The sequence below is a fragment of the Oncorhynchus clarkii genome, chromosome 1 (genome assembly GCF_045791955.1).
Source record: "Oncorhynchus clarkii lewisi isolate Uvic-CL-2024 chromosome 1, UVic_Ocla_1.0, whole genome shotgun sequence".
NCBI classification, from domain to species: Eukaryota; Metazoa; Chordata; class Actinopteri; order Salmoniformes; family Salmonidae; genus Oncorhynchus; species Oncorhynchus clarkii.
Genome location: NC_092147.1, coordinates 74,139,579 through 74,166,137, shown reverse-complemented (window position 1 = coordinate 74,166,137; position 26,559 = coordinate 74,139,579). Strand labels below are relative to the sequence as shown.

Genomic DNA, 26,559 nt, shown 5'->3' with positions numbered 1-26,559 from the left:
AGCCTCTGACTATTGGTATAAAGTACAAATTCAGAGTTGTCAACCACGAGTAGCCATTTTTGTGGTTTTGGAAGGATATGTCATTTTACATGATGAGAGAAAGCTATGTAGGGTAGAGTGTCTCATTCCTATGTCCTGTATTATTAATTCTGAGGGGTTGCTAGCGGGAAGTTGGCATCGCAGTGAATGAGAACACGTAGGACAGACTTCCGTCCTGCTGGGTTGGAGAAAAGGAGGATGGAGATGATTAGAGACGCATCCCCCACACTTTTCCCCTCCAGCTAACTAGTCCTCCTCACCACCTCCTACTCATCCATTTGTTTTTCCATTCTCCAATAAGACATCATGATGAAATAAGATTTTCTCATTTCAACGCTGAGATTGTTTAGCTCACACGTGTAAGATGCAGCACGGTGGAGGTTTCCTAAGCTAACTTCTTACTTTGCTATGCTTGCCATGTCCATGCTACAGGTCCAATCAGAGTTACGTTGTATTAGAACTGTGTCAAAGGTGAAGTCACTAAAAACAGTAAGAATCACAAATTACAATTGTTGTTCTGCCTGACAACTGGAACATGTGGCCTGTAAACAAATAACCGCCCAATGTACTACTGAATGTGGCCAGCAGATGTAATTTATTTTAGCTGAGTATATTTGAACCATTGTTTGTGATCTCTAATTGCAGTTGAGAACTTCAATCTGACCTTTGAGGCTTGCAGTAGGAGCTTGGGGCTGTTAACTCCATGCCGTCATCTGGTCTGTCCATTAGAAGCAGCTCCAAAGACCCATAATCTTATCACAGTTTGCCTGCTGTATTCAACCTTTTCAATAATCACACAAGGGAATAAGGCTCTGTCAAGTCTGAATTATTTACATTACATGTATAATACATGCATACATGTATAATGCAGCATTGTACATGTTAATTTAGTCCAAAGGCTGTAATATTTACAAAGCATTTAGGGTATGTCTGCATAGTCAAAGCTGATAGTTTGGCAATGATTACAGTGTTGTATGGGCTATTTGGCCAGTATATGTGGAGTTGCTTTACTGCCAGGACATGAGAAACTCTACTGCTCCAAGCAAAGACACACGCACACACACACACACACACACACACACACACACACACACACACACACACACACACACACACACACACACACACACACACACACACACACACACACATACACATGATACACACAGTCAGACAAACATATAGTGGCACTTACAGTGCATTTGGAAAGTATTCAGAACCCTTGACTTTTGCCACATTTTGTTGAGTTACAGCCTTATATTCCAAAATGGATCAAATCAAAAAATTGCTTCATCAATCGAAACACAATAATCCATAATGACAAAGTGAACACATGTTTTCAGATTTTTTTTCTCATTTATTAAAACATAAAAACAAAAATACCTTATTTACATAAGTATCAGACTCTTTGCTATGAGACTCAAAATTCAGCTCAGGTGCATCCTGTTTCCAATGATAATCCATGACATGTTTCAACAACTTGATTGGAGTCCACCTGTGGTCAATTCAATTGATTGGACATGATTTGGAAAGGCACACACCTGTCTATATTAGGTTCCACAGTTGACACTGCATGTCAGAGCAAAAACCAAGCCATGAGGTCAAAAGAATTGCCCGTAGAGCTCTGAGACAGGATTGTGTCGACGCACAGATCTGGGGAAGGGTACCAAAACAGTTCTGCAGCATTGAAGGTCCCCAAGAACACAATGGCCTCCATCATTCTTAAATGGAAGAAGTTTAGAATCACCAAGACTCTTCCTGGCCAAACTAAGCAATCGGGGGAGAAGGACCTTGGTCAGGGAGGTGATCAAGAACCCGATGGTCACTCTGACAGAGCTCATCTGTGGATATGGGAGAACCTTCCAGAAGGACAACCATCTCTGCAGCACTCCACCAATCAGGCATTTATTGTAGATTGGCCAGATGGAAGGCACCTAAAGGACTCTCAGACCATGAGAAACAAGATTCTCTGGTTTGATGAAACCAAGATTGAACTCTGGTCTGAATACCAAGCATCACGTCTGGAAGAAACCTGGCACCATCCCGAAGCATGGCGGTGGCAATATCATGCTGTGGGGATGTTTATCAGCGACAGGGAAACTAGTCTAGAGCGTTCAGGACCTCAGACTGGTTCCACTTCAAACAGGACAATGATCCTACGTTACACAGCCAAGACAATGCAGGAGTGGCTTCGTGACAAGTTTTTGAATGTCCTTGAGTGGCCCAGCCAGAGCCCGGACTTGAACCCTATTGTACATCTCTGGAGAGACCTGGAAATAGCCTTGGAGCGAGGCTCTCCATCCCGCCTGACAGAGCTTGAGAAGATCTGCAGAGAAGAATGGGAGGAACTCCCCAAATACAGATGTGCCAAGCTTGTAGAGTCATACCAAAGAAGACTTGAAGCTGTAATCGATGCCAAAGACGCTTCAACAAATTACTGAGTAAAGGGTCTGAATACCTATGGAAATGTGATATTTCAGTTTTTATTTGTAATAAATTAATTTTTGCTTTGTCATTATGGGGTATTGTGTGTAGACTGATGAGGGAAATAAACTATTGAATCAATTTTAGAATAAGGCTGTAATGTAACAAAATGTGGAAAAAGTCAAGGGGTCTGAATACTTTCCGAATGCACTGTACAATATCCATAGCAAATTACACTTTAGTGCAGCACTTTGATTACAAAACAGAGTAAATGAGGGCAATGGTATGGAAAGGATTTCTGTCTGATGAGGAACAAAATGAGGCCAAAGCTGTAGACGACTAGATAATGGAAGACGAGCGTACTGTACTTGACTGAGGTAAAATATAAATCATTCACATTAACTTGAGTAAAAATGGGTCCGTCTCTCCCCCTCTCTCTGTCTGGAAGATCCCTTTTAACCTGTAGCTACTTCATAATTCATGCCCTCTCTCCTATGGAGAGGTGGAATGATGTACCTCATGTATTTATCCACCATCCTATGATTGATAAAGATTACCCTAGTAAGTAATGTCACTAGAATTGACAACTGAATGTACAGATGAATAAAGAAAACACCTCATGACTGGTTCTAGAAAGCGTGTGAAGACAAGTATAAATCTGGCCAATTTATCGGTTATAAATCAAGCCAGTGTTTGTAAAGCAGAGATGCATGCTTTCATTTGTGAAATGTCAAGCATAATGGCTGGGTTTACACCACAGCATGCAACATGCAGAGAAACATCTATTATTCATCTCAAATGTACTTTACCAGCAACAATATGTGACAAAGAATGACGTTACATCCTCTTGTGTTAAAAACTAAAAACAAGGTTTTAAGTGAGAATGAGCTTTTACATGGAAGGTGATTATGCATCATTATTATACAACATTATAATTAAGCAATAAGGCCCGAGGGGTTTGTGGTATATGGCCAGTATACCATGACTAAGGGCTGTTTTGCATTATCTACTCCAAATATCTACTCCGTACTTGTTTAGAATTATCTACTGTAAATATGGCGTTATTCCACTATTTCCATCAGTTTGATTCCCTTTCAAAGGGGGTCTTTTATTTTGAAGATGAAACGCAAATTCCACTATTGTGGCTATTCCTTATTGTGGCTAGCTTCACACAGGTGTGCGCGGCAGTTTGGAAAAATATCCAACACATGGCAGAGTTGTTAGTTTGGCAATGTCGATTAGTACATATGTGGATTAAAATGCCAAGAAGACTGTAGAAGGAGTGTATGGTGTCCACAGATGCATTTATAAGCAAAAATGTCCGTTGAAATCGGTACCAGAACTACGCAGGTGTCCTAAAACAGGGAACTTTACATCTAAGATGTTTACTAAAGAAAGAACGGTCAAAATATCTCTTCTAGGAGGCGAACCGACAATGTTCTAATCCACGGGCGGGAATACTAACCATTCCGCAACAAATCCTGCTCCAAAAACTTTGACTTCGAAATACTATCTAAACGTCTTGAAGTGTTCATTCCAAAATTATTTTATTCATTCACTCAAGAGTGATTGCACGCTTATTTGTCTTGCTTGTTGAAAATATAATAGTCTTAAACAGTTGATTTGTTAAAAACAGACTCATTTAATCAAGTAGGTAACCAAATTAGCAAGAGTTTGCTTTGATTTTGACTGCATGCTGCTGGCTGCCTGGGCTGGTTGCAACCTGATCTCATAGCATTTCGTATTCTGTATGTAAATCCCAGATACTTAATTTAGTATGATATGTTACGTTTCGTATGGTGTGTATTAATTTATGGATGTCCATAATCCATTTCTCATCATATGTTACGAATTACAATTCTTATGGCATGTTAAGTATTTGCAATTTGTATGATCTGTTATGGATTTTAATTTGTACAATATGTATGATATGTCTAGGCTAGTTAGGGTTAAGGTTAGTGTTAGGAGTTATGTTAAACAGTTAAGAGAAGGGTTAGCTAGCATGCTAAGTAATTGCAAAGTAGATAAAAAAGTTGTAAGTATGGTAGTTGCAATGTTGGTAATTAGCTAAAATGCCAAAGTGGTCCATGATGAGATTAGAAAACTCAACCTTTGGGTTGATAGACATTTGTGTTATCACCCATCTGTCCACTGTGACATATACTTAAGTATCAAAAGTAAATGTAATTGCTAAAATATACTTAATTATCAAAAGTAAATATATTACTTCACGTTCCTTTTGTTAAGCAAACCAGACAGCCAATGTTCTTGTTTTTTATTTACTGAGAGCCAGGGGCTCTCTCCAACACTCAGAAATAATATATATACGAAGCATTTGTGTTTAGTGAGACCGCCAGATCAGAGGCAGTATGGATGACCAGGGGTGTTCGCTTGATAAGTGTGTGAATTGAACCATTTTCCTGTCCTGCTAAGCATTCAGAATGTAACAAGTACTTGTGGGTGTCAGGGACAATGTATGGAGTAAAAAGTACATTATTTTCTTTGGGAATGTAGTGGAGTAAAAGTAAACGTTGTCAAAAAAGATCAATAGTAATGTACAGATAGCTCCAAAAATGACTTAAGTAGTACTTCAAAGTATTTTTACTTCAGTACTTTACACCACTGGTAGCTTGTAGCTTGCTGTGACTTCAGCCATGATAGCTCTCAAAGTGATGTTGTCTGAAAAACTATTCATAGAATAAAAGGCAAAAGATGTGGTGCATGTCTGAATGGAATGTGCTTTAATATTATGTCCAGTGTCCAATGTCCATGCATTTTGTCCAGATTTCATCTGCTCTTGACCTCCACTCAAAAAATAGGGTTTGGGGTTTTACGTTTCTTTCTGGGGGTTTACATAGCTTCACTACCATATAAATCCATGATGCCTGAGCATGAGTGTGAGGACTTGTGGCATGGAGAGAGCAGCGTGACCCAGTATCAGATGGGCCCACTCACTGATGCTGAGTTGAACAGTGTTTCTCGGCGATACCACAGACAAAGGCTCACAAACCTGCCTTGTAGTCAATGTGGCAGTGAGCTGAACCAACGTAATCTTTTTTATTACCTAAGATTTAACAGTCTGTAGCTCTACTCTCTCCATTTCTCGCTCTCTCTCAAACCCTCTCTCCCTTCTTCTCTCTCCATTCTTCTTCATCTTCTCTCTCTCCAACTCTCCCTTCTTCTCTCTCTCTAACTCTCTCCATTCTTCTTCTCGCTCTTCAACTCTCTCTCCCTTCTTCTCTCTCTCCCACTCTCTCTCTCTTCTTTCTCTCTGTTCTTCTCTCTCTCCCTTCTTCTTCATCCTCTCTCTCACCCTTCCTCCATCTCTTTTTCTCTATCTCTCTGAAAGGAATGAGTAGTGGGAAGCGGCCAAGCTGCCAATGTTCCTCTCGTTGCCTCCTGTTTATAGTCTAATAGGATTTACTCTGAGGCTTATTTTCCGCTCCTTGTCTTCCGTCCTGGAATGGAGTCCTCCGCAGCCAACAGTGCAGGTGGTGGGCAGTAAATTATACATGCTGCCCTCCAAGCACTTCAGCATGAGGGAGGGGGGTCCCCAAAAAAGCCTCCGCCCTGAACACCCCAACCACAACCCTCCCTAACTCCTACTCCCACCATCTTCCTCCTCATCCCTTCCTCCTCCTCCCCATCCCTCCCTCCTCCACTCCATCCCTCCTGTCTATTCCTCCTCTCCATCCCTCCCTCCTCCTCCTCTCATCCCTCCCCTCATCCACTCCATCCTTCCCTCCTCCTGTCTATTCCTCCCCTCCTCTCAATCCCTCTTCTACACCATCCCTCCTCCTCCTCTCCATCATCCCTCCTTCCTCCTCTCTATCCCTCCCTTCTCCTCTCCCTCCCTCCCCTCATCCACTCCATCCACCCCTCTCTCCTCCTGTCTATTCCTACCTGCTCCCATCCTCCTCTTCATCCCTCCTCTCCTCCACTTATCTATCCTCTCCATCCCTCTCCTCCTCCACTCCATCTCTCCCTCCTTCTCTCTATCCCTCCCCTCCTCCTCTCTATCCCTCCCTCTCTTTCTATCCCTCTCTCCTCACCTCCTCACCTCTATCCCTCCCTCCTCTCCATTCTGACCTCCCTCCTCCTCTCCATCCCCCACTCACTCCATCCCTCCATCACTATTTCTCAAGCACTTTTTAAGCAGCTCAATAATGTTAAAGCACAGCAAACCATAGAAATAGAGAAATGATGCCATATACTTGTGACCTAGATGATCACCAGCATCCATCTGATTGGACAGGTCATCTCCCAGGAGCCAATCAGTCTTGATTTCCTATTTACCACCTCCATCACTATTACAGGTAATGGAGAGGAGTATTTGGGGTCACAGAAAAGTGAAAACATTTGTCATATCGACCTGCACTGTTCTTACTGTCACATGGGAGAGAAATGCAGGAAAATAACCTGCATAAGATGGAGATGTTGTTGTTAGTTCAGTTAATCATTGAAATTGATCATTTCTACAGACAGACAGGCGAGAGTACCTGTGGATAGATAATATGGCAACAAACATTGTACAATAAAAAAGAGATTGGCAATCTTACATACAGTAATTACATACAGTAATTACATACAGTAATTGGTCCAATTCAGTAGTTTATACCAGACCTCATATCATGAAAGCCTATGTTTGCCTTCCAAAATAAAACTCCTGTAGCAGTGTGACCCAGAAAGATCACCACCCAAAGACCAGAAATCACCTTCAAAGGACACATCAGCTGGAGGACAAGAGGAAATGAGGGAGAAAAGAAAAAAGAGAGTGATGATGCACCTGAAACACCCTAATTAGTGCATTACAGTCACTCTGTTTACATGTGAATCCAAAGTTCACCATTTCATTTCCTGAAAACCTGCCAATTACCGGCCTTGCAATCACTAAGGGAATAGGGCAGGAAAAAAACAAATAACATTGCTTTACTTTTTCAATACGTGATACCATGCTTTAAAAGGGCCAGCCTGTTTTCTGATACCCAAATTAAAAGATTAGTGAAATCCCAGCTCGCAGTGACATTTAGAGAGAAACCGATGACTCCTTTGAATACAGATTAGTGTATACCTTTAAATACAACAGTGGTACCAACACGTAACATTCCAAAGGCAAATCTCATTCAAAGTGCTAGCAATTCCTCTAAGAACTGATTCCAAGAGATGACTAACACTACACTCTCAATGCATTCAGAGGTGTCACAGAAACTCAGAGACGTGCCGAGTCAATGACCTGAATGACACAACATATCCCAGTGCACCAAAGGAATGACAGCAGCAGCCTGGGTTTAGGCACAGAGCGGACAAACCCTTGTACAGAACGCTTCAGTGGAACACTTTCCAGGACGGGGACAGAACAGTGACTACATTTAGGAGCAGTGGGTTGGACCATAACTCACACTCTCTCTCTCTCTCTCTCTCTCTCTCTCTCTCTCTCTCTCTCTCTCTCTCTCTCTCTCTCTCTCTCTCTCTCTCTCTCTCTCTCTCTCTCTCTCTCTCTCTCTCTCTCTCTCTCTCTCTCTCTCTCTCTCTCTCTCTCTCTCTCTCTCTCTCTCTCTCTCTCTCTCTCTCTCTCTCTCTCTCTCTCAGCTCACTTTGTCTCTTTATTCTCTGACAGGACCTACAGCGCCAGGCAGTGCTGACTCTCTCCATTACAAAGGGGATAGTCGAATGCATATTCTATGTGTCTTTCAGGTCTCGATGGACTGCAGGTCTGATAGACCTCTGGAAAAGAGAAAGGCCTATCTGTGATTTATTCTGCTGTAGACTACATGGTCACTACAGCATGAAAATGCACATGCAACATGCACAGGCAAGGCAGTATTTATGCATAGTAGAATAGGTTGTGAGTAAAAGGTACAGGAGTAATGCGCGCGCACACACACACACACACACACACACACACACACACACACACAGCTAGGATACTAACAGTAAATAAAACGCTATTTAACACATATGCACAAACAAACACACACACGGCCAACATGTATAAAGTACCAACACAGCCACACATACACATGTACACACACTTGCACAAAGTGAACTGGACGGCAGCAGCATCATGCATAGTTTACTGAAGGGCCGCCCCCAGGTGGTGAAGGTGGTGAAAGTAGGCAACATTACCTCCTTGACACAGATTCTCAACACGTGGGCCCCACAAGTGTGCGTCCTCAGTCCCCTCCTGTACTCCCTGTATACCCACGACTGCGTGGCCTCACACAGTTCCAACTCCATCATTAAGTTCGCTGACTACACAACAGTAGTAGGCCTGATTACCAACAACAATGAGATGGCTAAAAGAGAGGAGGTAGGCACTCCTTACGGTGTGGTGCCAGGTAAACAACCTCTCCCTCAACGTCAGCAAAACAAAGGAACTGATTGTGGACTTCAGGAGGAACCAGGCTTGGCACGCCCCCATCCTCATCAACAAGGCCGACATGGAGAAGGTCAAAAATGTCAAGTTCCTTGGCGAACACATCTCAGAGGAGCTGAAATGGTCAAATCACTCGGACACTGTGGTGAAAAAGGCACGACAACGACTCTTCAATCTCAGAAGGCTGAAGAAATGCGGCCTGTCCCAGAGGGCCCTCAGTGTTCTACAGGAGCACTATCGAGAGCATAATGTCAGGCTGCATCACAGCCTGGCATGGCAGCTCCATCGCTGCTGATCGCAAGGCTCTACAGAGGCTGGTATGGTATGCTCAGCCGAACGCACCATTGGGTGCACACAGCCTGCCCTCCAAGACACCTACAATACCAGGTGTAGCAGGAAGGCCAAGAAGATAATCAGAGACCTCAGCCAAAATCGAATTTCAATCTAATCGAATCTCACTACAGGCTAACTACTCTTTAACAACAATGCAGTTTGTCATGCAAATCTACACAGCCCCTCGGCAGTGCAGCTCTGTGTATTAGCACACAATGTTATCGGAAACCCTCCATACTATACAATTCACCATCAATGCACAATAAGCAGCCTGACCAAGCCAGTCCCAGAAACATCCAGTATAATTATAGGAATAGTGTTAGACATGGATTAAATGAAAGGGTGAAATGTACACCACGGCTGTGACCTCACTTAGCTGATTGAAGCATTTCCGTGTCTGCAGGCCTATCAAAGAGCTTATGACGGATTCAAAATAACCATTGGGTAATTAACAGGCCTGGAAAAGATGACATAATCATTCTCCTCACTACACCCAGGAAATAGACATAAAAACACAAACAAATCCATTATGGAGATTTACCTACGGTTATTAAACCACAGGCCGGGACAATAATGGTCAAAGACCAGCTTTCCATCATGTTTAGAGCGTTGTGAATAATGAGTTGTCATAAGTGGGGAATCTAGTGGGGATATTGGATTGGCCACGCCAACACTCTAAAAGGAGCTATCATTTGATCCTTTGGCACGTGTAGTAAAAGAAGGTGAAAGTGAACCTTACAGTTATTGGAGGAGGGTTTTCTAAGTCTAGGTGCTTAGAGCAATTCATTTCTCCTTGACTTTTCCCTTGGGAGGAGTTGATGTAAATGGAGTCGCAGTAGTGGGTGTTGGGGGGTATTGGTACAAAGCCCTCAACAAATTACTGCATCTCAACTTGGTGAATAAAATAGACCCTCATCTGCCGCAGAAATAACTAACTAACTTGTCATTGATCTGATTGTTTGTAAATTTGAGTCATGCACTGGTCTCAACCCCTTTTTAGAATTGACCTGAATCTATATCAGTCTTGACGTGAAGGATGTCACCTAACCCAAACCTCATCATCCAGTGATCAACTTCATGCTAATATGGAAGCTCTCATCACCTTAGTCCCTCTAGATCACAGAGAAAGGTATTCTAATGCAACAGCTGTTTTTCCCTCTTACCCTCCTACGGATCTTCTCCTTCACTTTTCTTCTTTTCCTCATGCCTACCCTTTTCCTTTCCTAAGCACTCCTCCTTCACACCCGCTCATTCTTATTCTGATCATTGTTCTCTTCACACTTCTGCCCAGCCCTGCCTGTCTCTTCCTCCCTGGCGGTACACTGGCAGGGTCCTTAGTGGCAGTCACAGGGGGAATGTGAACAAAACAGCAAAGCAAAGGTCAACATGACCCTACTGCCACTCAACCATCCACTCATCTCACACACACCACAGTCCCGGGAAGGCTCATCGATCCTGGTGCCTCATCGACCGGTAAGCCCCGAATTCCAAAACACCCCCAATCAACAATAAATAAATAGCACTGCTAGTGTGGAAATAGTGACTTGGTAAGCTACACTGCTCAAAGAAATAAAGGGAACACTAAAATAACCTATCCTAGATCTGAATGAATGAAATATTCTTATTAAATACTTTTTTCTTTACATAGTTGAATGTGCTGACAACAAAATCACACAAAAATCATCAATGGAAATCAAATTTATCAACCCATGGAGGTCTGTATTTGGAGTCACACTCAAAATTAAAGTGGAAAACCACACTACAGGCTGATCCAACTTTGATGTAATGCCCTTAAAACAAGTCAAAATGAGGCTCAGTAGTGTGTGTGGCCTCCACGTGCCTGTATGCCCTCCCTACAACGCCTGGGCATGCTCCCGATGAGGTGGCGGATGGTCTCCTGAGAGATCTCCTCCCAGACCTGGACTAAAGCATCCGCCAACTCCTGGACAGTCTGTGGTGCAACGTGGTGGATGGAGCGAGACATGATGTCCCAGATGTGCTCAATTGGATTCAGGTCTGGGGAACGGGCGGGCCAGTCCATAGCATCAATGCCTTCCTCTTGCAGGAACTGCTGACACACTCCAGCCACATGAGGTCTAGCATTGTCTTGCATTAGGAGGAACCCAGGGCCAACCGCACCAACATATGGTCTCACAAGGGGTCTGAGGATCTCATCTCGGTACCTAATGGCAGTCAGGCTACCTCTGGCGAGCAGATGGAGGGCTGTGCGGCCCCCCAAAGAAATGCCACCCCACACCATGACTGACCCACCGCCAAACCGGTCATGCTGGAGGATGTTGCAGGCAGCAGAAGGTTCTCCACGGCGTCTCCAGACTCTGTCACGTCTGTCACATGTGCTCAGTGTGAACCTGCTTTCATCTGTGAAGAGCACAGGGCGCCAGTGGCGAATTTGCCAATCTTGGTGTTCTCTGGCAAATGCCAAAAGTCCTGCACGGTGTTGGGCTGTAAGCAGAACCCCCACCTGTGGACGTCGGGCCCCCATACCACCCTCATGGAGTCTGTTTCTGACCGTTTGAGCAGACACATGCACATTTGTGGCCTGCTGGAGGTCATTTTGCAGGGCTCTGGTAGTGCTCCTCCTTGCACAAAGGCGGAGGTAGCGGTCCTGCTGCTGGGTTGTCCTTCAGCCAACCGTGATATACTAGGACTGACCCTCCATGATATCAAAATGATCGTTTTAACCATGTTTCAAGGCTATACTATATACAGAGTGTTTGTTAATATTTACATGCTTTACAAACGCTGGAGTAAAACACGGTTATATTTGGGGTTCTGATGGGAAACTACAGTTGAACTAAGCTCATGAGGCATGTATCAGTTATATTCTTCAAGAATCAATGGGTATTACTATTTGAGCACTTCCGTAACGGAGTAACTATTCTATTTTAAGGCCATTGTAAAAGGATGCAGTCGACTAAATGGCTGTAGCAGATCCCTAGCTATTAGGTTAATTTCATGAGGGTTCCATTCTCTTTCACAGTGCATGGAAACACCATTCAATACCACCAACATGGCCTTGGCAAATATATTAGTATCCAGTTCATTAATCATCCACTAACATTTAGTTTGCCTAGCTGAACATTCAGTCCAATTCAATCGAATCAACAATCCCTTACAACAACTCTAACAAAAGCTTCAACATAAGCCAATTACTGCTTGTTTAAGTTACCATTATGTTGGGGAGGGGAGGCATGTAAAAGTTTTATAATTGTTCACCACTCTCCTTCTATGCCATTCTGTATGTCTGACAAGGTCGATATTCTCTTTGGGAACTTCTCTAAGCCTTTGACAACGGTTTTAATACTGTTGTGTTCTCCTCGGGTTATATACAGCTAACTGACAAAATAAAGGAAACACTTCTGTAAATGAGGCATACGAAGTATACTGAATAAAAACATAAATGCAACATGGAACAATATCTAAGATTTTACTGAGTTACAGTTCATGTAAGGAAACCACTGCCCAGTCATGTGAACTCCTAATCTATGGAGTTCACATGACTGGGCAGTGGCACAGCCACGGGTGGGCCTAAGAGTGCATAGGCCCACCCACTTGGCAGGCAGGCCCACCCACTGTGGAGCCAAGCCTGTGGAGACAAGCCCATCCAATCAGAATTTGTTTTTCCCTACTAAAGGGCTTTATTACAAATAGAAATACTCCTAGAAAGGCAACGACTAGAAATAGAAATACTAGAAATAGTACTCCACATTTTAAAGTGGCCTTTTATTGTATTTTTTTTTTGCTCATGAAACATGGAACTAACACTTTACATGTTGCGTTTATATTTTTGTCCAACGTATATTGAAAGCCAGTGCTTCCACAAAGGCATGGTTGTTGAGTTAATTAAGCAATTAACATCCCCTCATGCTTAGGGTCATGTATAAAAATGCCCCGTTGCCCATTATTTTTGCTACCATGGCTAGAAGAAGTGATCTCAGTGAGTTTGAAATAGGGATATCCATGGAGCATAGATGGTTTAAAGGGTGTGTGTGTGTGTGTGTGTTTGTGTGTGTGTGTGTGTGTGTGTGTGTGTGTGTGTGTGTGTGTGTGTGTGTGTGTGTGTGTGTGTGTGTGTGTGTGTGTGTGTGTGTGTGTGTGTGTGTGTGTGTGTGTGTGTGTGTGTGTGTGTGTGTGTGTGTGTCTCAGTCACCAGATCTCAACCCAATTGAACACTTCTGGGAGATTCTGGAGCAGTGCCTGAGACAGCATTTTTTAACAAAACGCCAAATGATGGAATTAGTCATGAAAGAATGGTGTTGCATCCCTCCAACAGAGTTCTAGACATGGCACATTGAAGTTGTTCTGGCTCGTGGAGGCCCAGCACCCTATTAAGACACTTTATGTTGATATTTCCTTTATTTTGGCAGTTACCTGTATGATGTATTGTTATGATGTCAGCTGTTGGGTAACATCATATTTGAACCAAGGGGCCAGGGTTCCGGTCTACAGTAGAAGAACAGTTTTGACTGCTCCTGCAGTTTTGAATCAATACTGCAATTTAACTGACGCTGGCCCAGAAAGACAATTTCCATTGACGGCCACATAGAAAAGTCAGGTTAGAAAATTCCTAAAAAGATATTAACGTTTTATATTCATCCAATGTCTGCCATGTTTGTGGATGACGTGATGACATCATCGCTGCTCGCGCTGCTCCCTGTGCGCACTGAGTGCTAGCGCGCATGTGATGTTGGTCCGTATAAACTGGACGCAACCTGGATATAGACGGTGGGCATGAGTAGATTACCTTGAAAACAACGGTCGGAAATTTTGGATGCAGTCTCCAGTTGGTATTATACCTCAGTGATTTGAACGGCACTGTCTGACTGACTATGCAAACTACAGGACACAAGCACTTTTAGCACTGTGAAGCTGTAGATGTGAATCAACAACATTAAAAAGTGAGATTCAATCTATCCACATTCTAAAGCTGATTATCTGCATCTGAGAAAAGAGATTTAAGTTAATAATCACCAGTCTGAACTTTGACTCAATACTTACATGTAACTAAGAATGCAATAGATACAACAAACTATGGAAACAAGAAAATTGAAAGAATTTTTCAACAGCCTGCAAGTCTTTAACCATGATAAGAATATAAACACCCTCATGCCATCAGAAACCACAAAGCTGAAATGGTGTCCCCAACCCTCCGGTCCTAAGCAATTAGATATAACAGCAAAGCAATCGATACAAAAAATATTCTGCCGGGTCACTTACCTTCCTGCACTGCTTGAAATGGGTTGTTAGCCTCAATAGATTTTACTGAGTGGGTGATTTTTTCACTTTGTAGAATGTCGTCGTTGAGACTTAGGTCAGAAATGGCAAGTTGGAAAATTTCGTCATCCCTTCCAGCGTTTTCCTCAAATATGGCACCTGTTGGAGCAAAATAAATCAATATAGGCTCACTTATTTTTGGGGAAATAAACTGTGAACTGTGCCCATGTTTTTTTCATTCACCAACAGGTTTACTTGATCCAGCAGAGTATCTATCCATTTTTAAATTATGGTGCAGTTTACACTGAACTACCTTATCGATTGCTCTTTGTGGTATATGCACTATTTGGATGCCTAAATAAATATTATTAATGCTACATATTTACTGTAGGCATAGTGGCTAACCTTGTCAAAAGTTCTTGATAGCCACTCTAGCACAGGTGGGATTACAAATGTTCATAAACATGTGCAAAACAAATACCTTTCCAGACATGGATCTTTGGTTAGGTCTTTTGCCTATTTATTAGCAGCAAAGATCAACCATAGAACAGTGGAGTGCGGCAGAGTCACAAGCTCTGGCTGTGTAGTAGCCTACAGATGTGGAAACTGTCAATGGGATTTATTTCACATATGGACCTGTGAGTAGGCAGGGCAAACCCGTTTTTGATGATTTCTGCTATATAATCCAAATAAATCAATCACAGCATGTTTTTGGACTCATTCAGCAGTTTTTACCTGATTAAGTACAATACCATTGGAAATGTATGTTGAAAGTTTAATTTATATTCCTAAAACTGCAGTTGAACATGATTCTGTCACTGCTTCTTGTAAACATTTTGATAAGTAGACACAGTTTTAAAGTGTCCAAATCAATAACCAATATGCAGAAACAGTTCATGATGTATTGAAAACCTAAACATAAAATGCACTATCTACAGTACACATGCATGTGCAATAATTGTAATCATATTGCTTGTATTTGTACAAGGGGCATATGCACCGTTTTTACATCACTGGTTAGAGGACAACCTGCAGAACACAGTCAGCTATGTTTTAGGATGTTGCATTTTGATACAAGGGTCACCAAAACAGAAAGAGAGATGCGACACTGTTTTGTCAATCACTCCTATCGATTATCGCGTTGAAATCAATTAAGCGAGAGGGGGGAGATAAGGTGCACGTCCTGTTAAAACTAACACACCTAAAAAAAAAGAAAAGAATCTGGGAATAATGTGTACATCATTGTTTAGAGGACAATTTGTAGAAGACAGCTAGCTACAGTTTGGAGTGTTGCATTTTGATTGAAGTGGGTCACCAACACGATAAGTGTAATGCAACACTTTTATATTTATATTTTGGAAAGTCAGATGAAGATTCCGGGATACTGCCTTCACACAAACAACTTTTTATGTTAGTAAACTTTAATGAATCTTGATACAGCAGGGCCGGACTACTACCCCTCCCAAAAAAGTTTTTTGTGTTGCCAGTTTAAAGCTCATTTCGTGCAATTCTACACATTTTGCCAGCAGCATACCACCCTGCATATCACTGCTGGCTTGCTTCTGAAGCTAAGCAGGGTTGGTCTTGGTCAGTTCCTGGATGGGAGACCAGATGCTGCTGGAAGCGGTGTTGGAGGGCCAGTAGGAGGCACTCTTTCCTCTGGTCTAAAAAAAAATAATATCCCAATGCCCCAGGGCAGTGATTGGGGACACTGCCCTGTGTAGGTTGCCGTCTTTCGGATGGGACGTTAAACTGGTATCCAGACTCTCTGAGGTCATTAAAGATCCCACGGCACTTATCGTAGGGGTGTTAACCCTGGTGTCCTGGCTAAATTCCCAATCTGGCCTTCAAACCATCACGGTCACCTAATAATCCCCAGTTTACAATTGTCTCATTCATCCCCCTCCTCTCCCCTGTAACTATTCCCCAGGTTGTTGCTGCAAATGAGAACGTGTTCTCAGTCAACTTACCTGGTAAAATTAATGGATAAATAAAAAAAGGATATGATATCTGGGGTCTAACCCCCTCCTGCCCTGAGGCATGTTCCCTGCCGTAATCCGGCTCTGCCAGGTAGTATTGGATATCAGCAGTGAAAAATGTTGGTTGCTATTTAAGTGATAGTTTGACTGTCAAATATGTGACCCCAAAAAATATTCATGCCATTTGAGAGTTAGAAAATGAACCCAGCCCGTGACAAAATCAATAGTACCAAACCAAAGATATTGATCTGTTTAAAGCAATTGATCTTATGTCATAGTGATGACTATAAACTTCTATACTGATATCGCCAATCTGAGGTAAAAATTGTGTGCAATTCCACTCAATTTTATGGGGTGGAAATGCAAGCGTGTGTACTGTAAGGTAGTAATACAAACTGTCCACATTAGGGAAATTAGCGCAACATAAAATAATGCTATATTGCAAAAATAATTCAAAATGTCATTTTAAGATGATGGTATATGTTGCCCACTCAAAAATGATTTAAACAATTACATATGTCAGTGCCTTTAAAAAGTATTCATACCCTTGACTATTTCACATTTTGTTGTGTTACAGCCTGAATTCAAAATGTATTAAATAGACGTTTTTCTCACCAGTCTACACACGATACCCCATAATGACAAAGTGAAAACATGTTCTTAGTCATTTTTGTAAATTTATTGAAGATGAAATGCAGAAATATCTTATTTACATAAGTATTCACACCCCTGAGTCAATCCATGTTAGAATCACCTTCACTGGCAGTGATTACAGCTGTGAGTCTTTCTGGGTAAGTCTCTAAGAGCTTTGCACACCTGGATTGTAGAATATTTATTCATTTTACATTTCTTCAAGCTCTGTCAAGTTGGTTGTTAATCATTGCTAGACAGCCATTTCCAAGTTGTGCATATTTTCAAGCAGAAATAAGTCAAAACTGTAACTAGACCACTCAGGAACATTCAATTTCTTCTTGGTAAGCAACTCCAGTGTATATTTGGCCTTGTGTTTTAGGTTATTGTCCTGCTGAAAGGTGAATTTGTCTCCCAGTGTCTGTTGGAAAACAGACTGAACCAGGCTTTCCTATAAGATTTTGCCTGTGATTTTCCTGTTTCTTATCCTGAACAAATCTCCATAATCCCTGCCGATGACAAGCATACCCATAACATGATGCAGCCACCACCATGCTTGAAAATATGAAGAGTGGTACTCAGTGATGGGTGGTGTTGGATTCGCCCCAAACATAACGCATTGTATTTAGGACATTAAGTACATTTCTTTGCCACGATGTTGTTGATCCATCCCTGAGCGTTTTCCTTCCTCTCCAGCAACTAAGTTAGGAAATAAGCCTGTATCTTTGTAGTAACTGGGTGTATTGATACACCATCCAAAGTGTAATTAATAGCTTCACCATGCTCAATGCTGCTTTTTTTAACCTATTTACAATACATGTAGTTGCCCTTCTCTGTGAGACATTGGTAAACCTGCCTGGTCTTTGTGGTTGAATCTGTATTTGATATTCACTGCTCGACTGAGGGACCTTACAGATAATTGTATGTGTAGGATACAGAGATGAGGGAGTCCTAAAAAAATCAGGTTAAACACTATTATTGCACACAGACTGAGTCCATGCAACTTATTATGTGACTTATTAAACAAATGTGTACTCCTGAACTTATTTAGGCTTTCCAAAACAAAAGGGGTTGAATACTTATTGACCCAAGACATTTCAGCATTTTCCTAAATTTCTAAAAATATAATTCCACTTTGACATTGTGGAGTATTGTGTGTAGGCCAGTGACACATCTCATTTTTGAATGTAGGCTGTAACACAACAAAATGTGGAAAAAGTCAAGGCTGTGAATACTTTCTGAAGGCACTGTATTTCTCACTAATTTAACCATTTAGAGTTTAAAAATAGACTAGAACCTACATAGTGTCTGCAGCAGCCTAAACACTTGACGGCCCTAGTGAGAGCAAAAGCGCCTCGCTATTTTGTGCGACACACAATACATTTCAAGACTTGGAAAGCGACAGTAAAGCGACTCAATTCACGTCCTATTGAACTGAGAGCAGAAGCGTGTTGTTTAGGAAAACATAGAGATCTCTATGGAGGACAATCTCAAGAGGAAAAATGTACCTGTGGTTGACCACTATAGTTGCGTGTCAGTTGCAACTCTGACTGATGTCTATTGAGGACAGCGTATGGAGGTATCGCTGTAGTACAGTGGGTTACATACACACTAGTGTCACTGAGTGAAATATTATGGGAAACCTACAAAATAAAGTGATGATATACTTAGTGGCATGGTGTATTCGGACAATGAAGGCACATTTAAGCAATTTAAGCCATTTACTGTGTGAGTGTAGCTTCGGTTAAGCTCCCTAGCACTATCTTTGAGAGAGCAAGATTGAGAGCGAGAGAGAACGAGACAGACAGACAGACGGACACAGACACACACTCACACATTAATCAAAGCGAGATAACCCAATAGCCACATCTACAGACATCCACACTTGAGATCAACCACAGATATTCCCAGAAACCAAGTGTTTCATAATACAATAAAAAGTGGGATGATTAATTGTATTATCTGGGTCATCCGAGTTATCAGGGTTATTAGGGTCTATTAATATTAAAACCACACCGCAATTTCCCTGGAGAATGACCCAGAGGAGAGAGCGAGAGCACTTGCTGCTCCTATTTGGTAAGCAGTGCAATGTGAAATAATACATTATGGTAAGTACAAAGTAAAGGACACATTTGGGGTATGCAGCAGTAGCCTAATATTATACAAATGTGTAATAAACTCGTGTTTCGTCTTGTTCTTGAAAGGTGGTGCAACTACGCAACAGCATTATGATCAGTGTTGAGAATATGCATATCCATTACTCTTGTAAAGAAATAGACTACCATATATTTGCACGCGTGTGTGTGTTTGAGTGAGCGAGCGAGAGAGAGGGAGAGGGGGGGCTATGGAAGGTGTGGGATTTATCGTCGAGGTCGGGCATATCAATTCCATTTCAAACCAGGTTTTTCAAATAATTTAACTAGTGGTACTAAAGGCTATACTTCAGTTTAGCATTTATGCATGTATTTTGTGGAGATCGGGCATCAATGTAAATCCCGCAATCTATCTTTAACATTCTGTATCATCATGAGTTTATTCTGTCTCCACAATACAATGCAACTCATGCTTTTTAGGTGCTGGAAAACTGGCAGATCAAACATCAAGCATATGTTGGCGGAAAAGCTCTCTCGAGGTTTAGGCTACACAATCCAATGTAATGACAGTATTGCATCTTTCACAATGGAAACCGATTGACACCCATCTGTAATGCTATTGATATTGCGATCACGTTCCATTAAAAGTTAAGGCTTGTGGTCTGATTTAGGAGGGGGAGGGCATAACAATCCGTGAACCGCTCAAGTGACATTGATTCCTCAAAAGCTGATGGGGGAAAAGGCACTGCTACTGGTGAAAATAAATGCCATGTCTTTGCTAAATTATTGACATTTAAGAAATCGATCCACTCCATTCACTTGTTAGCTAGACTTTCTCTGATAGCCTAAAAAAAAATGACGCCGGCGAATGTTTACATTTCCTACACCAAGATGGAAATAGGGTTATTGTTCAGGAGACTATACCTTAAGTTAACATTGACTGGAACCAAACTTTTCAGTTTACATCTGACGCAGTCAAACTAGATTATTTATTCCGCAAAACATCCCTGAGGCTGCCCTTCACGCGTTACAGTTACGTGCTTCGCATGCATTTGTCTCTGCTACACAGTGATGGTTCTAGATGTTTCTGCAGCACGTCTCACTAAAACCCGCACATAGCTGTCCAGGGTCCTTACCAATATGAATGATGGAGTCCGCTCCGGCAGAATTGCATTGCAATATCCAGAGGGAAAGGCAGATCAACAGCAACTCCATTTCTGGCTTTTATCGAAGCAGCTCATCCAAGCTTCCTCGGCTGTTCGACAATCCAATGGGTCACCACAAACAATGTCCAAAAACGATACAAATCACAACTGTCATTCAGAAGCCTCCAAATGAAGGAAACACTAAAGAAAAACTTAAAACTATATTTATAACAAGGGAAATAACTGTTTTAAACGGAAAGTGGGGGGGAAATAAGGGAAGAAAGGTTGGGAACCCCGTGGTTGTATTCAAAGACAGCTACTGAGCCCGGCGTTCCGTCTCTCACTCTCGCTTTCTCCAGCGCTCACTGTGTCTAAAAGCATGGCAAGCTGCAAAAATGCGGAGGGACACCCCCCTGTAATCACAGAGAGAGAGAGAACGAGAGAGAACGAGAGAGAGACACTCACGTACACACACACACACACTGAATCGTTAAATCGCTTGTTCGTCCGACCCACGTGACTGCAGAGACTTCACTTCTCCGTGCTGTCCGGAGAAGCCGGGTAAAATGGAATTTGTTCTAGCCGGAGAGAGACGCCGGCAGAGCGCAATGTTTTTAGAGTAGCCTACCTTGAGGCTGATAGACAACTATGCAGTGTATACTTGGATGAAGGCTACTAAATAATTGCAAACACTGAATATAGTCTTATTTATTGCGGTAGGCCTACATGATATACATTGGTAGTCTGATCGAAAACTAGATTAGGCTATATGGTTCTGCCCCTGCTTGCCAAAATGCATTATGATTTACAAGTTATCATTTGATATATAGGCTAATGTCCAGAAACGAAAAGAGCAGAGCAACGGGGTGAGAGAAGACGCGGACGCAGATGTCGAGCCGAAGAAGGGGATCTAGTAATAAGGTGATCACCGGTGAAAAGTGATGGATGGTGGACATTTGACAGAACTTAACATTTTTCAGCGCAAAAGTTCTGGTCATAGGAAACAGCCAGAGAGAAAGCCTAATTGACTTGGCAACAGTGGGATTTGGCCAGAAGCGAAGATTGAGGAACTACAGACATATGCAAATGAAGGCTGATTGATTGATTGATCGATTATGCCTTTAAGCGTTACTTGACTGACTGATTGATTAGTCTCTTCACAAAACGCTGAACAAACGAATTAATGGGCCACTCCTGTGGCGATAACTAGTATGGTAATTGTTGAATGCTTATATGCTAATAACTGAGGATGAATCAATGTCATGTCATATTGAGCCGAATCCAATTTTATGCAGGTTCACAATTCCATAGATTTAAAGGGGATGGGTATAAATTAGGCATTTAATTTGTTATTTTACCCGCTTACAAGAAGGGAACAGGTGCTGAGAAGAAGTTTCAAGTGCAAGATGAAGATGCATGATAGGCATAATCTTACAATTAAAGGATATTTCTTGTGACTGAGCATAAACGGAAATATCTTGAAATTGTTTGGTTAGATCTACCAGGTCACGTCGCCTTTCAGAACGACGAAAGCGGACAGCGCCTCAGGAATACGCTACAGGACAGCTTGACTTGACTGAAGGAGCAATCACCTGTAGATCGCAGACAACGAAGGAATTCATGTATTCAAATACTTTAACATTGAAATTGTTGTTTAAATAATTGATTGAGTTGTCTAACAAATTAATTCGGTTGGATATTTTTGTCGAATTTCATAACTTCAATAGGACACATCATTTGGTCTAACATGCGTAGCTTACATTCGACTGAAACATTAACCAAGCTCACCCAGCTGTAGGCTACAAATGTAGGAACTTAATTTGATCACTCTTTTGTTGCTGAGAGTTTTCCTGCTTTGCAGGAATTACATAAATGTTATTGATTTACATAAATTCAATGAAAACACATGGCAGTGTTAACGTATTCCACTTTTCATGTAGCCTCATTTTGACCAGCTAATCACATATAAAGCAATATTATGGACTAAACAATAAAATCCTGTTGCTGCAAGATTATTTTCCTGCAACAATACAGGTCAAATTAAGATCCTACATCTGTATATTCACCTCAATCATTCCACCACCTCTACGACTATCATATATGTAGGCTACGTCCAACTCCCACCCTGTCCTTTTGGAACACAAACATCCAAGCGCCAATGCCCTAAAGTTCCGTTCAAATTACAGCTGACATACCGTCCCTAGTGGCCATCTCTATGCACTACGACTGTACCAGCATATTCCAAACTCACCCTCTCTCCTGGGTGCACTGAGGAGCATCATAAAAAGTCTCAGAATCTTTGTATTATTTTCTCAGACACATTCTTTCATTCAAAGTGTGTTATTAGGTAATACAGGAGTGGGGGAAATAAATGAGGTTAGGTGATGTACATTTACTGAAGATTGCTGCCTGCAGCTTTACTGAGAAATAACTGGTTCTGTCAACCTCTGGATTAAATGAGACCATCATCATTTAGTGAATGACCTGTATTAGGACGCAAAATTATTTATAAAGTTGTCAAACTAAGATATACACAAATAATCATAATCGTGTTGAGAGATTTACGTAGGACCTGTTTCCCAGACCCAGAGTATGCCAATTGCTGGACAATGAAGAACTTTCAATAAAGAGACTGAGCATGCTTTATGGTTCAGGAGTAGGACCAGCACATGAAATCCTAGACTCAGGCATGCATGTGTGCTATGTCCAATAACTTCATAAAGTTTTGGCTTTCCATTATCTAATTTCCATGAATACTTGAATGGATGAGAGAGTTTCTATACTTTATCAATTACACTATCAGATCAGGGGTGAACTGAAAGGGAGTATAGGAATGTTTTATGACATTCATCGCATGGCCGACTAATTTGCTGCTCCCACTCATGTAACCATTGTTTTTTTTTTACCATTTACCATGTCTAAAAGGCACTGAAATCATCAAAGGAATCCTTCTGGGGAAGCCGACAGCATCTTAATTCAAATCAAATCAAAGTTTATTTGTCACGTGCGCCGAACACAACAGTGAAATGCTTACTTACAGACTAACCAATGGTGCCAATTCCACACCACCGCTATGCATTTTACCCATATAAAATGTAAGAGACATCCAATTTAGAGGTACAACATAATACATAATACAAATCTGACTCCAATGACCCTTACCTGTCTGCATGTACTGTAGATGGCACGGGAATGTAATTTCAGTAGATCAAAAGAGTTAGTGGGTTATCATATATTATGTTTGTTAGGCTACTTCATATGCAAATAGAAATATAAGAAAAAGGCATAGTCGTTAAAGATGATTACTGTGAGCCTGGGGGCACTTATTAGCATGTAACAGAATGGTAGGGCCATACATCCCGCCTCTTGAGGACTCATGGACTGATTCTATTTCAAGTAGTTAATGTATGTATAGGCTTTTGAAACATAAATCCATATAAACCCATTTGTATCCAAGTGATTATTTGTGTGGTCTGTTCATAGTGTTCGTTTTGGGTCCAAATGGATCCCATTGAGATATAGTAACAGTCAAAAGTTTGGACACCTACTCTTTCAAGGGCTTTTCTTTACTTTTACTATTTTCTACATTGTAGAATAATAGTGAAGACATCAAAACTATGAAATAACACATAAGGAATCATGAAGCAACCAACAAATCAAAATACTTTTTATATTTTAGATTCTTCAAAGTAGCCACCCTTTGCCTTGACGACAGCTTTGCAGATTCTTGGCATTCTCTCAACCAGCTTCATGAGGTAGTCACCTGGAATGTATTTCAATTAACAGGTGTGGCTTGTTAAAAGTACATTTGTGGAATTTCTTTCCTTCTTAAGGCGTTTGAGCCAATCAGTTGTGACAATGTAGGGTTGGTAGACAGACAATAGCACTATTTGGTAAAATATAAATATAAAATATAAAAAATATAAAATAATTTCCAGGTGAAGCTGGTTGAGAGAATTTCAAGAGTGTGCAAAGCTGTCATTGATGCAAAGGGTGGCAACTTTCAAGAATATATAATCTAAAATATATTTTGATTTGTTTAACACTTTTTTGGTTACTACATGATTCCATGTGTGTTATTTTTATAGTTTTGATGTCTTCACTATTATTCTACAATGTAGAAAATAGTACAAATAAATAAAAACCCTTGAATGAGTAGGTGTGTCCAAACTTTTGACTGGTACTGTACGTTCAACAAATCGGGAACTTGGGACTATAAGGTTCTATCTGCATTTATGTCAAAATTGAGTTATTGACAGCCTTGTTCTGTTCAGTGTTCTCTACCGATATACCCCAATTCATGTTGTTAAGTTCAAAAGAATACAAGATACAAATAGCTTACACCATTCAAACCAGTGCGAGTTTGGAACTTTAAAGCCAGCTTTCTCAGAATCCTCTTTTTGCTGATAGAACCTTACAGTCCCAAACTCTCAAAATCTCTAAAGTTCTAGCGTCTCACCCGAAAACCACAGTGTTGCGTTCTACTCACTTCCACTGATTAAGTGCACCTCCAAGGTTGTCAACATTTAACACATCAAAAGTGCTCTGGCGAGCGCTGGCGTTGAGTGATGACAGTGGCATTTCATTGTCACACAAGCCGGAGTCATTAAAGTTAACAGTTCGAGCAATGAACTGAGGAGTAGGATGGAAAGGTTTTTTGGAGGTGTGCGAAAAGTTGATTTAGATGAAGAGATGCTGTCACATTAGTCCACCGAAGCGCAGCAGTTAGAGCAAATAAAACCTGCCATTAAAATGAATTAGCCATGCATGGTCAACAACGACCGCTACTATGCACCATTTTTCACAGCCACTGTCCATCATCCAACTGTATTTCTAAATGAGCTTAAACACTGTGTGCCCAAAGTCGGCGCAGAAAGCTTAAATAAGCATTTCGTTACACTTATAACATCAATATTTAACACGCAGGAATCATTTTCTTTGAAAAAAGGTAATGACTCTTAAACCCCTGTTCAATCCCCAGTCATTTACGCATAGCTTGGGGTACTGCAGTGAAGAAGGTTGGCTGTGAATTGACTGTTATTTACAGTGTAATCTAATGTCCCCATAGGAGAACCCTTTAAAGAACCCTTTTCGGTTGCAGGTAAAACCCTTTTGGTTCCAGGTAGAAAGGGTTCTACATAGAACCCAAACGGGTTTTACCTGGAACCAAAAAGAGTACTTCTATGCAGACAGTCGAAGAACCCTTTTGGAACCCATTTTTTTAAGAGTGACAGTTTCTTCAGAAAGTAACAATTTATTTAGAGTTGACTCTTTCAGAAGTCAAGTCTATTGAGGTCAAACATAACAATACAGAATGCTAACTTGGCAAATAAAACGTGTCTCCAGAGTATGTCAATAAGTATTCAACCCATTTGTTATGGCAAGCCTAAATAAGTTCAGAAGTAAACATTTTCTTAACAAGTCACATAATAAGTTGCATAGATTCACTCTGTGTACAATAATAGTGTTTAACATCATTTTTGAATGACTACCTCATCTCTGTACCCAACACACACAATTATATGTAAGGTCCCTCAGTCAAGCATTGAATTTCAAACACAGATTCAACCACAAAGATCAGGGAGGTTTTCCAATGCCTCACAAAGAAGGGCACCTATTGGTAGATGGGCAAAATAAAACAAAGCAGACATTGAATCTCCCTTTGAGCATGGTGAAGTTATTAATTACACTTTGGATGGTGTATTAATACACCCAGTCACTACAAAGATTCCGAACTCAGTTGCCGGAGAGGAACGAAACCGATTCAGGGATTTGCAAAGCTCTTACAGACTTACCCAGAAAGATTCACAGCTGTAATTGCTGCCAAAGGTAATTTTAACATATATTGACAACATGTATTTAATGTTCAATAAATGTGCAAAACTATCTAAAAACAGGTTTTCACTTGGTCATTATGGGGTGTTGTGTGGAGATGGGTGATAAAAACATGGATTTAATCCATTTTGAATTCAGGCTGTAACACAACAAAATGTGGAATAAGTCAAGTGGCATCAACACTTTCTGAAGGCACTGTATGTTTTTGTCTCCTGATATCATGAGGATGAATACACACTGAGAACTGTGCCCCGGCTAGATGACACAGTATTATCAAGAGTGGACAGCAGAGTTAAGAGTCTCTGAACCTGTATGTTCTCGCTAGAACATTATGTCTCAGCAAAATTAAATCAGATCATTGACTGATTAAGCAAAGTGAGTTAAAAAAAAAAATTATTGACACCTCTAAAGATTTTTATAACTAAAGTAGTCAAAAGTTAAGGATTTAGTCCCATATTCCTAGCACGCAA

The 26,559-nt window shown here is 41.2% G+C and overlaps 1 protein-coding gene across 1 annotated transcript in view; it reads right to left on the bottom strand.

The window, feature by feature from the left end:
• Positions 1–20,523, bottom strand: part of LOC139417489 (glutamate receptor ionotropic, delta-1-like) — a 346,221-nt gene extending 325,698 nt beyond the window's left edge. The window contains exons 1-2 of the mRNA XM_071166764.1: positions 20,246–20,523; positions 14,411–14,566 (exon numbers count right to left, since the gene is read on the bottom strand). Coding sequence (XP_071022865.1) covers positions 14,411–14,566; positions 20,246–20,324 — 235 coding nt within the window. The 5' untranslated portion in view covers positions 20,325–20,523. The remainder of the gene's footprint in view (positions 1–14,410; positions 14,567–20,245) is intronic.
• Positions 20,524–26,559: the final 6,036 nt, after the last annotated feature.